Source organism: Symphodus melops (genome assembly GCF_947650265.1).
Source record: "Symphodus melops genome assembly, chromosome: 13".
NCBI classification, from domain to species: domain Eukaryota; kingdom Metazoa; phylum Chordata; class Actinopteri; order Labriformes; family Labridae; genus Symphodus; species Symphodus melops.
In genome coordinates, this window is record NC_136703.1 from 24,619,084 (window position 1) to 24,630,784 (window position 11,701).

Consider the following 11,701-nt stretch of genomic DNA (forward strand, 5'->3'; position numbering starts at 1 on the left):
TTTAATTTATAAACGTAGGTTTTCACAGCAGTAATGCAAGCAACCGGGTGTAAAAACTAAATATTAAGGGAAACTTGAAACCTTTAAAACAATTACGAACATGTAACAAAGTAGAACAAGTTTTGCAGAGAGCCATTTACAGGCTTTCTATAATCTAAAAGTAACCTGTGTAATCAGGTAAATGTAAAAAGTATAATAGTCTACTCTAAAAAGGACACACTAGGTAGTAAGAATTAACTAATCAATATGTAATAAACCACTGTTATTCAGTGAAGTACTTAAAATAACATTTTGAGTGGCCAGAGTTTAGTATTCATTTGTTCAAGTAGCACCAGCAGTGTAGTGCAAAGTATACGGAGTGAAAGCACTTATCTTACTGTCTCCATCGAGGACACACTTCTACATCTCCTCTGATTTACACCTACTGAAAATATACAGTAGGATGCTCCCTATTCTTTCCTAGGATGCTTAAGTGATGACCCTCTCTTCTCTGATTGGCTGGCATTTACTGAGGCAGTTTATCCTCTGATGGACAGGTGGCTAAAATAAGATCAAGTATACCCACTGAGTAGCCTTTGCACTAAAGTGTAGTAACCCAGAGACGTGTGTGTGGCCCACTTCAGAGACTTAACATACATTTTGTGTAAGACTCAAGAACTCCCTATGTGTGACAGGAACAAAAAGCAGACGAGAACAACTTAATATAACCAATTTTTATTATAAAATAAAAAGTGGCAGCACCTTGTCTTTTAGAGTTTTGGTCAGATCAAGTAGACAAAATGAGTTTTGGATAGATTTGGAAAACAGAAACAAATTGTGACTGTCTTAAAAGGAATACTTTTGGTCATCACAACTGGTACAATTTTCATTGTCATATTTAACTAGTTAACATGCAGGCAATAATCGCATCCGACATAAAACAGAGAAAAAAAAAACATTACCTAGACTTAAACCCCAACACAACTAAAGTACTGAATTTAAAATAAAAATTACAAACTTGCAGGATTTATTGATTTGATTTACACGTGTGTGTGTGTGTGATTTAACTGCTGATGTCTTTTTTTTTTGGGGGGGGGGGGGGGGATTATCCTTAGCTGTGACAGCAAATTCGAGGCACAGATAAAACAGTTAAACACAAGGCCGGCCTCAAACTAGGCCAACGGATTACAACTCAAAATGTTAAGCATTAAGAAGTACTGGACAATACATGTTTTTGGCCAATAAATACAGAAACAAAATGCTCACACATGCTTTAAAAGAAAAAGAAAAAAAAATCTAATTTGATATTTTTCAAGTGTTGCACTGCAAGTACCACAGCCACATGGCATTACACTTGCTGTTGACAGTGTTTACTCACGCTCAGCATGACACATCAGACTGTGTAGGCCTACAAATCTCTTTTCAGGCAGAACACCATTCTCTGTCCGAATTTCAAAGGCACAGTTTTTTGTTTTTTTTTACGTTCAGCACTGTCAATAAAAAAACAAGTGCAAGTTGTTTGTCATATTGTAATACAAGAAAACACGGTAACAAGTGAACTATTATTCAAACCTTGACTGAAAACGGTGGCATTTCTGGTCGTCCTATGTGCCAACATAATCCAGTGTGTCTGCTTTCAACGGACCATCAAAGACAAGATTTCACCCTGTTTACTTACAACATATCAAAACTGACCGCTTCTGATGTATACCTGTTGTCTAGAAAGTATGCTTATAGTACAAATAGGTAAAATACACTTTTGTTTTGCTGCTCATTTACAGGTAAATAAGGCTACACAGTAATGTTTACATCAGCTGAATGCAATTATTGACTGGCTACTCAGGAGGTACTGTCCATGGGTTGCATAGAAGAACCACGTTCACGGTTTTAAAAAATAGACTTCCTTATAAAACAACCTATAAAAAGAAATCAATAAATGTATAAAAATCTGGTGGAAATTTTTAAAAAAAGAGCTGATGTTTTTTTTTTCTTGTTGTTCCGTGAAAGGCACAATAATAAAAAAAAACACAAAGTCCAAAAAAGTCAAGTCAGGGCAGGCAGGCAGGCGGGCTTCTGCTTTGGCAACGTAACCACGTGAATGTTGACTGGAGTGATTGTGATGGGACTGCTTTGGTTCTCATCGTGCTCTTAAATAGTGGTTGTCAATAATGTCAGCACTGAGGTCGGGAAGAAAGGCCTCAGATTGTAATCTGTAGTTTCAGTTGAGCCAAACACATCGTGTTTTTACAGCCTTGGAATTTCCTTAACCCCGAGATTATATGATTTTCTAAACAGAGGATTTTGTGCAGAGGCTTGGAGAGCGAGTCTGAAAACTTGGAAGTATCTATTCGAGATGTTTGGAAAAAAAAAAAAAAAGTTGAAGAAGTTTGTTTTTTTTAAGCTGGAGCTCTAAGAGGAGCCGAGCGGGTCCAATCAGAGCGTCTCTACTGTCCACGGAGCTGGTCCAGCCGGTCGTAAACATTATCAGCTTGACTAAGTTCTTCAAACACGGGAAGAAGGTTGAGCAGCTCAGCGTCGTCCACGTCGTCGAACCATGACACCACGGGAACCTGACGTCGAAAAATACACACACGTCAGTACAAACACGATTTAAGCAGAGTGCTGTCTGTGTAGATGGATCCATCAGGATCAGAAGTGAAGCCCATGGAGTCTTTTCTGTCTAAAATGACCGTCTTAAAACGTCTTTTTTTAAATTAAAGGATAAAAGTTAACTAAATGAAAGTTTGAGTTATCTTGTGTTAGTTTTATGCTTTCTTTTAATTTCTTCATTCAAAAGTTTATTTTGGGACTTTTAATGCCTTTATTTTAGAGACAGGAGGGGGGGGATGAGCTGCAGGACTTACAAGGCGACCAGCGCCTCGTGTGTGTTCATTTTAATAAAATAAATGTTTAGAAAAGAAAGTCACTAAAAATGTACATTTGAGTTATCTTTTGATTTCTGTATATTTTAAATCACTTCTACAAACGTTTCTCTTTCTTCATTTATTTTACATGATTTCATCATGTTTAACGTGTCCTTTTGAACGGAGCCGACCCACTAAAGATGTTTCTCTTTAAATCTTCAGAGACGACATTTGTTGTGAATTGATGCTCCAAAAAAATAAATAAAGGTTCGTAGATTGATTCATTAATATAAACCATAAAGATCTCTTGAGTCTGTCTTAATTTTTGGACTCGGGCTCTAGATCACTCTCATAGAAGTTTTACCACAAGGTGTGCCTTTAAAAACTTTATCTGCTATTTAACATTTAAAGAAAGCTCCACGTGTTTTTCATTTATTTGTGTTATTTTGAGACGACTGAGTCAATAATCTGAAGGTTTATTAATGATTTAAACTTCCTATAATCAGGATTAAACTCTGAGTTTAGCTGTCAAAACGTCCGAGGCCTCTCGTAGCTCTCCGACGGCTCCTTCAACACGATGACTGATCTGTTTTTATTCTCTCTGATTCATGTTTTTGTAAGAACTAATAACACTCAAAAACTCTCCTCGTCAAGCTCCAGATCAGGAGAAAAAAATCAACCCAACAGCGTGTTTATTTCTCTCCTTATTTAGTCTCATCTCCTCTCTATGACAGCCATCCAGAGTGGAGGCGCCGTACGTTCAGTGACAGTGATCGATATTATTCATGAACGCTGTCGGAGGACGTCGGCGCAGGTCAGAACTCACAGCATTATTAGGGTGGAAGATGTAGGAGGCCGGAGAGTTGTCCAGGATGAGGGTTTTGTGAAGGTCCCTGCCCAGGCGACTCAAATCTTTGACGTAGCATCCCTGGTGGAAGACACAAGACTCCCGGAATAACCGAGTCCTGAAGACCCCGCAGTGATCCAGCAGGTCCGTCACCGGGTCGGCGTACTGATGGGAGGACGGGGTGAGGGTGGAGGGAGCAAGGAGAGGCAGAGCGAGGAGGGGGAGGGGCGTCAGGTTTGGACTAATGAAGCACTTTCTATGAATGGTGGATTTTAACAGCACACATCTGGACCGGGATGCCCCCCCCCCCCCCCCGTCTTTACAAGAATCTGCTCATCGTGAAGTCAGAATCAAAGTGAAGAAGAATCACGAGCTCGCTGTCAGACATGTATAACATCTTTATCCTCTGTGTTTGTTTGGGACGATGCACATTAATCCACATGAACTGTAAATGCACCCGAGATAACCATAAGGCTATCTTTATTTATTTATTTTACACGTCCTTCAGTCTGCTGTTAAATTAGCCTTTTAAAATCTGCATTACGCAACAATAAATAAAATACAGAAAGAGAAGGTTTAAAAATAGCAGCGCGCAGAGTGGGATAAACATTTGTCTTCATTTAAATGGGTCGCATGACATCAAGCTTACGTAAGCTCCGACTGTTAGCTCAGTTAGCTCAGTTAGCTATTCAGCAGTCACACTATGAGGGTTTGTGTGTGCGTGAGCGTTTATTAACAGCTGCAGTGCAATCTGTGGGGATTTAGAGAAACCTCACTCCTGTTACCACATTACATTTAGAGAGAGCAACTATTGGCTAAATAATCGACGGGGAGATTATTTAGATAATCGACAAATCGTTTTAAGTCTGGTTTTTTTTTCTCAAGCAGAAAAGTCGTTGAAACGTGAAGATGACTCGCTTTCATTCAGCATTTTTGACCGCGGATGAATAATCTTCGGTATTTGACTTTGAAAAAAATAATAATAAAAAAAAGACGTGATTTGAAGATTTTTCTTTTTTTGCTTTCTGATGTTGTGACATTTTTATGAGAATAACTCTCGATCATCGCCCTGCTTGTATAAAAACTCAAACGCCGGGCGACTACAACCCAGTCCAGATGAATACAGAAACACACGTCAGCAGGGTGTTCACGCTGAGCATGTTAAGCAGCTGCTATCACTGTGAAAAAGGAGAACTACGAGAGAAGAGAAAGCACGACAACATCTGAAGGATCAGACATCACAGATCAAACAGCAGAATCAAATATGAACGTCTATTTTGAGGATCTTTGGTGAAGTACCTTAGCGAGACTGGCTGTAAACAGCACACATTCAAACAGCTCTCCCATCCGCTGCAGGAACTCGTCCACATACGGCCTCTTCAGGACGTACACCTGCAAAAAGCAAACACTCAAAATCAGGAAGCACCTTTTAATCGTCTTTTGCATTAGTCCCATTAACTCGTCCTCCTCGTCCGTCGGCTGCTAATGGCCGGTTCCTGAAACAAGTAATCAAGAATAGGCCGTGCCAGTGTTAACCAGCCTATCCTGGATTACTTGAACCAGGCAGAGGCCCAAAAGAGGATCCTGCACACGGGGTCCCAGGAATCACATTTCTGACTTGATTACATCCCCACATGTCCGAGGAGGAGGAGACGCCGTGCTGCGAGGAGGTCGATTTCACGCTGCAAGTCTTCCTCACGGAGTCTCTTCATCGCTCATTTATGACTTTTTAAAAGCAGAGCTGAGAAGAAATAACTTCTTTTTTTTTTTTTTCTCCTGCTGATGCTTCCACTTGTGACTCTCTGTTCAACATCTGGTCAGTAGAGGGCTCTGTGCTCCCGTCACAGCAAACACCAGGCTGATCACTTACAAGACCCATCCCTTTTTTTTTTTTTTTTTTTAAAGCTCAGCAACTGCTGCAAGCACATCAACATACATGCACAAACAACCCCCCCCCCCCCTCCCCCTTCCACTACACACACACACGGAGTAGGTTTTACCTGGTGTGTGGTCCCCTCTATCTCCACAGGCACGATGAAGTCTGCATTACTAATGGGCTGCAGGGAGAACAGAGAGAGAGAGAGAGAGAGAGAGGGTTGGCATGCTCGTTCACATGAGCCGCGCTGTGTACATTCACATGGCGTTACATAACGAGCGAAAACACTTAGAAGAGGTCTGCCATAAATCACGGCGCGCGGCCTACACAAACAGAATCCTCTCCATGTTATTTGAGCACATGTGAAGGCCGAGAGGAAGGAGCTCAGATTCACTTACAATCTTAAAAACGCGAGCGTGCATCGACGCGTAAATCTCCCTTCATGTGTTTCCTGTTTCTACCGCTCCTCTCAAGACGGTACGCTGAATATTTGCGGCATTTGAGGCTGTTTTCTTTGGCTTCGGGAGACACTGGGCGACTTTTTTTTTTTTTTAATTCACGTTACAGAAGAAAAACAAACAAGCGGATGACTCGTGAAAAAGGTTGAAAGGACCATGTTTGGTTTTTGTGGACGAACTGAGACATTTTTTGAATGTCATGTCAGCGTCTTTGGAGAGAAAAAAAAAAAAAAACAATCAACAGATTTGTGGCCAGTTTTTCTGACCTGTTACAGAACAATCAGCTGACCAGCGTTCATGAAAGTCAAAATATCTGTGGACAAAAAAAAAAAAATGAGGAAGTCGCCTTCTTCTCCATTTTCTGTTCTTTAATAAGTCAGAGAGCCACGTGATTGGTCAAGAAAATCATGGGAGGTGAATCGCCTGTTACATAGTAATTACACTGTTCATGTTAAAGCCCAACAAGGAGCACGAGTTGGACTTCATCTGTTGAGGAACTGCGTAAACCTGCATCGTCCTGGTCACACAGTTTACACACGTACGTAGGAAGAAGTTCATGTGGTGCTGGTACCTTGAACGAGCTGTGCACCAGGGTCTCATCCAGGTCTATGACCACGCAGATCTTCCCCTGGTCCTGGTCCTCTATCTCTGGCAGGAGGCTGGGCTCGTACTGCTGAGGACACACATGAAGACTGGCGTTTCTAAAAGATGCATCATGTTGTCTCTTCTCTTCCTCGAAGCTAAGCGGGATGATTAAACCCGACGGTACAGAGCGGCGGATTGATGCCACCTGTGGGAAATTAAACACTGCAGACGTGCACGGCTGGAGGTTTCAGCTTCTGTGTTTGTTTTTAAAGACTCACCTGCACAGCAACACATCGACTCACACTCCCTATATATTCATTTCGTTTTCCTCTCTTTACGATCAAGCTGGCAGGAAGTTCAAATTAAGACTCTTAAAGCCTGAAGTCCACGAGCAACAACACGGTCAATTAAACAATAAACCGACAGCCACACCAACCCAAAGAAGGCACACTTGTTTTTTTTTTCTTAATGTGAGCCCTGAGAGTCAATACCCAGGTTATAAACACTCGACTTGATGTTTCCTCCTGACACCGGAGGACGAGGCCTCAGTGTTGAGAAACATGGCATCGCCTTAAAATGCTGCTTACAAGGTTTCTAAATCTGGCTGACAGTGTTCGCCAAGCTGTGTGTGCAGCCGCCGCTTTGAGGCTTTATTTTTCTCCACCTCAGCAATTACTGGTTAACAATACACCACTCTCTCTCTCTCTCTCTCTCTCTCTCTCCTGAAGGACTGATAGTCACTCTGTCGCTCTTATCTTCCTTGGAGGATCGAGTGTGAACATCAAAGTAATTTCATATCCGCAGACGGTTGCGGTTGGCTTTCAAGATGTTCGGAGCAGGTGCAGCTTTTTAACGCACAAAAAACGCTTGAAGACAATAATAAGTGCGTTTTTACGACAATCCTACAGATGGACAAACTTCCCAAACACCTCCTCCTATAAGCTGTGTGTGTGTGTGTGTGTGTGTGTGTGTAACAAGGAAGTGCAATCTTAAATAAAGGCAGCGACTGCACCAAGAGGTTTTTGTTTTTTTGTTTGTTTTTTTCAAATAGTTGTGAGTGGTGCGATCTTCTTGCTGGAATGGTGTTACCTTGACAACCGTCCCATTTTCCTGCGACTCCAGCAAGGCCTGCTGGGAAGGTGGCGGCAGTGGTGGCTGTGGTTTGGGGCCATCCTGAGCTTGGAGGCAACAGAAGAGCGCTTTGAAGATGTTACAACTCCGAGGCTGTTTCAGGGCCGAGCGGCTCACCTGGCCTGTCGGGACGCAGAGAGAGAGAGAGAGAGAGAGAGAGAGAGAGAGAGATGTTTCATGAGGAATCTGCAGGTCGACAACATGGAGGAGAGACGCCAGAAACACGTTTTATTCCAACACATGACACAAATGCACGAAAAGGACTTAAATAATCCCATTCATTCGTTCAGGAAGGACAGTAAAACATTATGACCCGGCCTTTGTCTCGACATGTTTGTGCAATCACATCATTGTTTTTGTCTTATGATTGATTTAATTTGATCTAATTGACATGTTTTTATCATTTATGTAACTTTAACATGTTGGGTTTTTTCCCCTTTCAAAACAAACAAGTTTGTATTCTCCAGGAGAGTGGGATGAAATATGTTTTTTTTAAGCTAAATTATGAACCTCATTAGACAAGCTTCCCCTCTTTCTTAAATGCAGCATGTACAGGGGGATGGCACAGCCTGCTCGTGAAATCTGTTTCTAATGCCTCGGCTGCTGCTGCTGCTGCTGCTGGAAATGGCTGGTACATGTTATATAATCACAGAGGGCGGGAAAACCCACACTTTTCAGCAGAACCCTCGACAGAAAACACAGACAGAAAACATTCCAGCCATTTTAAAGACCGAATAGGTTGCAGCCGGGGCCGCCTTCTTTTTTTTTTTTTTTTTTAAAGTAGCCAGAGCAGACAGGAGGACAGGCAGAGAGCAGTGAGCTTGGGCGAGCAGTCACACCTCAGTGACCTGTGCGGCTCTTTGATCAGTCACTGTTACCACCACCACGGCGGTCCCAGCCCTGTACTTGTGAGACTTGTGAAACATTCCTGCGAGTCCCCCTCTGGTGCGTTTCGTGTGAGGACTTGCAAAGCAGATGCAGAATTTTAAACCCATCGATACATCGCACGACCGTAAACACACACTGCCGAGCTCTTACTCGAAAGAGGAACTGTTGACAAACAGGGGAGGAAAAAAAAAAGTGTGCCAGCCAACTGTATGCTGGGAGATTTATTTTTTTCAGTATCATCTACAGTGGCCAGCACGCTGACTGTAATACAGGCAGCAGCCATGATTACACAACAACAGCATGTTTAAGGGAAAGGACACTGACGCTTTATTTCTCTGATTTATCAAATATCCTGAAACAATGCTCAATACAATCCACATTATATATATATATATATATATATATATATATATATAATATATATATATATATATATATATATATATATATATATATCCAGTCCACCTATTGATTTTCCACGATGTATGACATAACACATGCATCACATCTCTCCTGCATGTTAAAGGATCGAGGGCAGATTAAACCCTGCACACAAATCCAGCCTTCAAAAACATTTACACAAACACACAGTGGTGGACGCTGTTAATTATTCCTCCCTGAACCCTGAGAAAGAAAAAAAAACACACAGTTTGATGCACGCTGCAGTAACCTGCAATTGTGAAACATACTGCACGATATATTAACCTCCAACCAAGTAGAGAGAGAGAGAGAGAGAGAGAGACACACAGGGAGAGAGAGTCAATGAGCAAAGCCTCTTTCAAGCGTGCAAACAACGAAATCTTTGAACAGGCGCTACAATGGGCGTGTGCAGAGGGGTGTGTTTGTGCATTCCGCTGTCACACCGCGGCACCTGGTATTTCTATCTACCCAGTCCTGCTCAGACCCCCCCCCTCTGCCCCCCCCCCCCCCCCTTTACACCACCAGGCTACTAAACAAATGATTTATTACGGAAGCTGAGGTGTTTATAAGTCGAATCAAATATTAAACAAATGTAGAGACGGTGCAGCAGCGTGCTGATCTAGAGACCCCCCCCCCTTTGCAAAAAATATGACCCCCCCCCTACAGTTTCTAACAGCTTGTTATGTAGTGCTGCTGCTGCCTGTGGTGACAGTCAGACGAGCTCCTCATGCTCTACCTGGTAGTAGTAGGAGGATATGGGACGGTGCCAAACAAGCTGCAACCTGATCCACATAAATACATACAAGGCAGCAAACACAGCTCTACTTCTTCTTCTTCGTTTTTTTTTTTGTTGTTTTTTTTTGGGGGGGGGGGGGGTGTTAGAGAGAGGGGGCCCAAATGATCACATCACAGAGAGAGAGAGCAAAAAAAAAAGCCTCTAATCACAACAACACATTTAGAGCTGAAACAGAGAGTTGCACAACAATTAAAGAAAAGAAAAAACAGGATTGGCTGAGATGTGAATGGTAAACATTAAACATTAATAATGAAGGAGTGTTAAGACACACCAGGTCATGTATTTATCGACAAGTGAAATGCAAAGATTTGTATTTGTCACATGTTCATACAGATGTGCAGTGAAATGCAATCTGCACTAAAAAATAATAAATATTAACACTAAGAAATGTATAAATGTACAAAATGTAAACAGTGTAAAGTATCCAGGGGGTGTTAAAGTGCAGATTGTAAATATTCTCGTTTTCGATGTTAAAAAAAACCATTTTCAACATCCAGGAGACCACTGGGGAAAAAAACACATTCTTTAAAGCAATGTTATAGATGTAAATATGTCAGTGTTCATTGATTTTTAGACTTCTTCGCTCTGAATTTAGAGATGTAAACAATATCAGACCTTAGTTAATGTAAAAATAAAAAAGGGGAAGGGAGGGGGGTGGAGGGAGAGAGGAGGGGGGGGGGCAATGCGCTTCAAACCGCGCTCACCCTCCGTCCTGCATCGCTCATCTGTCAAACAGCCTCCTCTGAAAACCTTATTCTGGAATAAACGCGTCACGTGCAGCACAGGGAGCACGAGCGTGTGTGTGTATGGGGAAAACACACACACATACACACACACACACACAAACATTTGGGACCCGTTTCTCACCTGTTTTCGGTGACACCTGGACGTCTTCTTTCTGCACTTGGGTGATAACAGAACTTTCCATCTGACAATCACGGAGCCCTCAAAATCCTCAAAACCTGTCCGCGCGCACTGACGGGCATCCCTCATTGGCCTCTATTGACAAGCAGACTCAATTATTCACCGAGGTTCACTTGGTCATCCGCCTCAGTAACAAAATCCACGATGAGAGAGGGGTTTATCTCGGTCCTGGGTTTCTTTATTCCCCCCCCTCCGCGCGCGCTTTCTTCTTCTTCTTCTTCTTCTCTCGGTCCTCTCGGGGAGGGGGCAAAAAGGCACTTGGATGTTTTTTTTAGAGGCTCTTCAACGGTCTATCCTCTCCGTCGTTTCGGGGTTGCAGTTGTCTAAATGTGTTGTTTTTTTTAATCGCCGAGCAGCCCCCCTCTCCCGTCGCTGCGAAGTCTTCACTCTTGCACCAACAACATGGAGAATCCAGGCGAGGGAAGGAAAACAACCGAGGAAATGGGGCAAGGGAGGTGCGGTTTCAAGCCCCCCCTTACTACAGATAAACAACATCGCCGGAAAGACCCGAGAGAGCGACGAAAAACGCCGAGAATCACTCGCTGGAGTCGTTTTTGAAAGAATAAATTGGATTTCTGCGCGCGGTTAGTCGCAAAATACGAGTTTTTGTTGTTATCCGAGGTATTGTTTTTGTACGGCTGGGACTCCGCGGGCGCCTTGAAACCGTGTCGGCTCCCGGATTGGACGCCCAGGAGGAGAGGGCGTGGTCAAGGCATTCCTCCTCTTGCTCTGCGCGCGGACACATTCCAGCGCTGCTCGTTCAAATGAGCTCACATTATGTGTAAATTACGTTTGAAAAATTAATAAACTTTATTATTTACAACTTAATATCGTACCAATAACGACACACTTAGTCTTATATGTCATTAATAATTAATTGTTCGGTAGAACGTCATTTTCTAGTTTATTTAAATATAGTTCTCCTCTACAATT

General features: G+C 42.5%; 1 protein-coding gene across 2 annotated transcripts; it reads right to left on the reverse strand.

Annotated features, from left to right (window-relative positions):
• Nucleotides 1-698: 698 nt before the first annotated feature.
• Nucleotides 699-11,435, reverse strand: ctdsp2 (CTD (carboxy-terminal domain, RNA polymerase II, polypeptide A) small phosphatase 2). Of its 2 annotated transcripts, none has more exons than XM_079359554.1 (7): nucleotides 10,712-11,435; nucleotides 7,699-7,862; nucleotides 6,596-6,694; nucleotides 5,691-5,747; nucleotides 4,990-5,082; nucleotides 3,670-3,855; nucleotides 699-2,549 (listed from the first exon to the last, which is right to left on the reverse strand). In XM_079359554.1, exons 1-7 carry the CDS (start codon nucleotides 10,770-10,772, stop codon nucleotides 2,424-2,426), a joined length of 786 nt encoding a protein of 261 aa, XP_079215680.1. In that variant the 5' UTR covers nucleotides 10,773-11,435; the 3' UTR covers nucleotides 699-2,423. The 2 variants fall into 2 exon arrangements, with proteins under 2 accessions (XP_079215680.1, XP_079215679.1); XM_079359553.1 differs by having other exon boundaries at nucleotides 6,596-6,697; nucleotides 10,712-11,432.
• Nucleotides 11,436-11,701: the final 266 nt, after the last annotated feature.

Bases quoted from the DNA above. Each gene is read 5' to 3' on its own strand.
- ctdsp2 (XM_079359553.1), bottom strand. From the start codon at position 10,772: ATGGAAAGTTCTGTTATCACCCAAGTGCAGAAAGAAGACGTCCAGGTG. The intron at 6,698-7,698 runs GTAACACCATTC...GTGTGTCCTCAG, and splicing joins AAAATGGGACGGTTGTCAAG to CAGTACGAGCCCAGCCTCCT. The intron at 2,550-3,669 runs GTGAGTTCTGAC...TTTCGACGTCAG, and splicing joins TCTTCCACCCTAATAATGCT to GTTCCCGTGGTGTCATGGTT.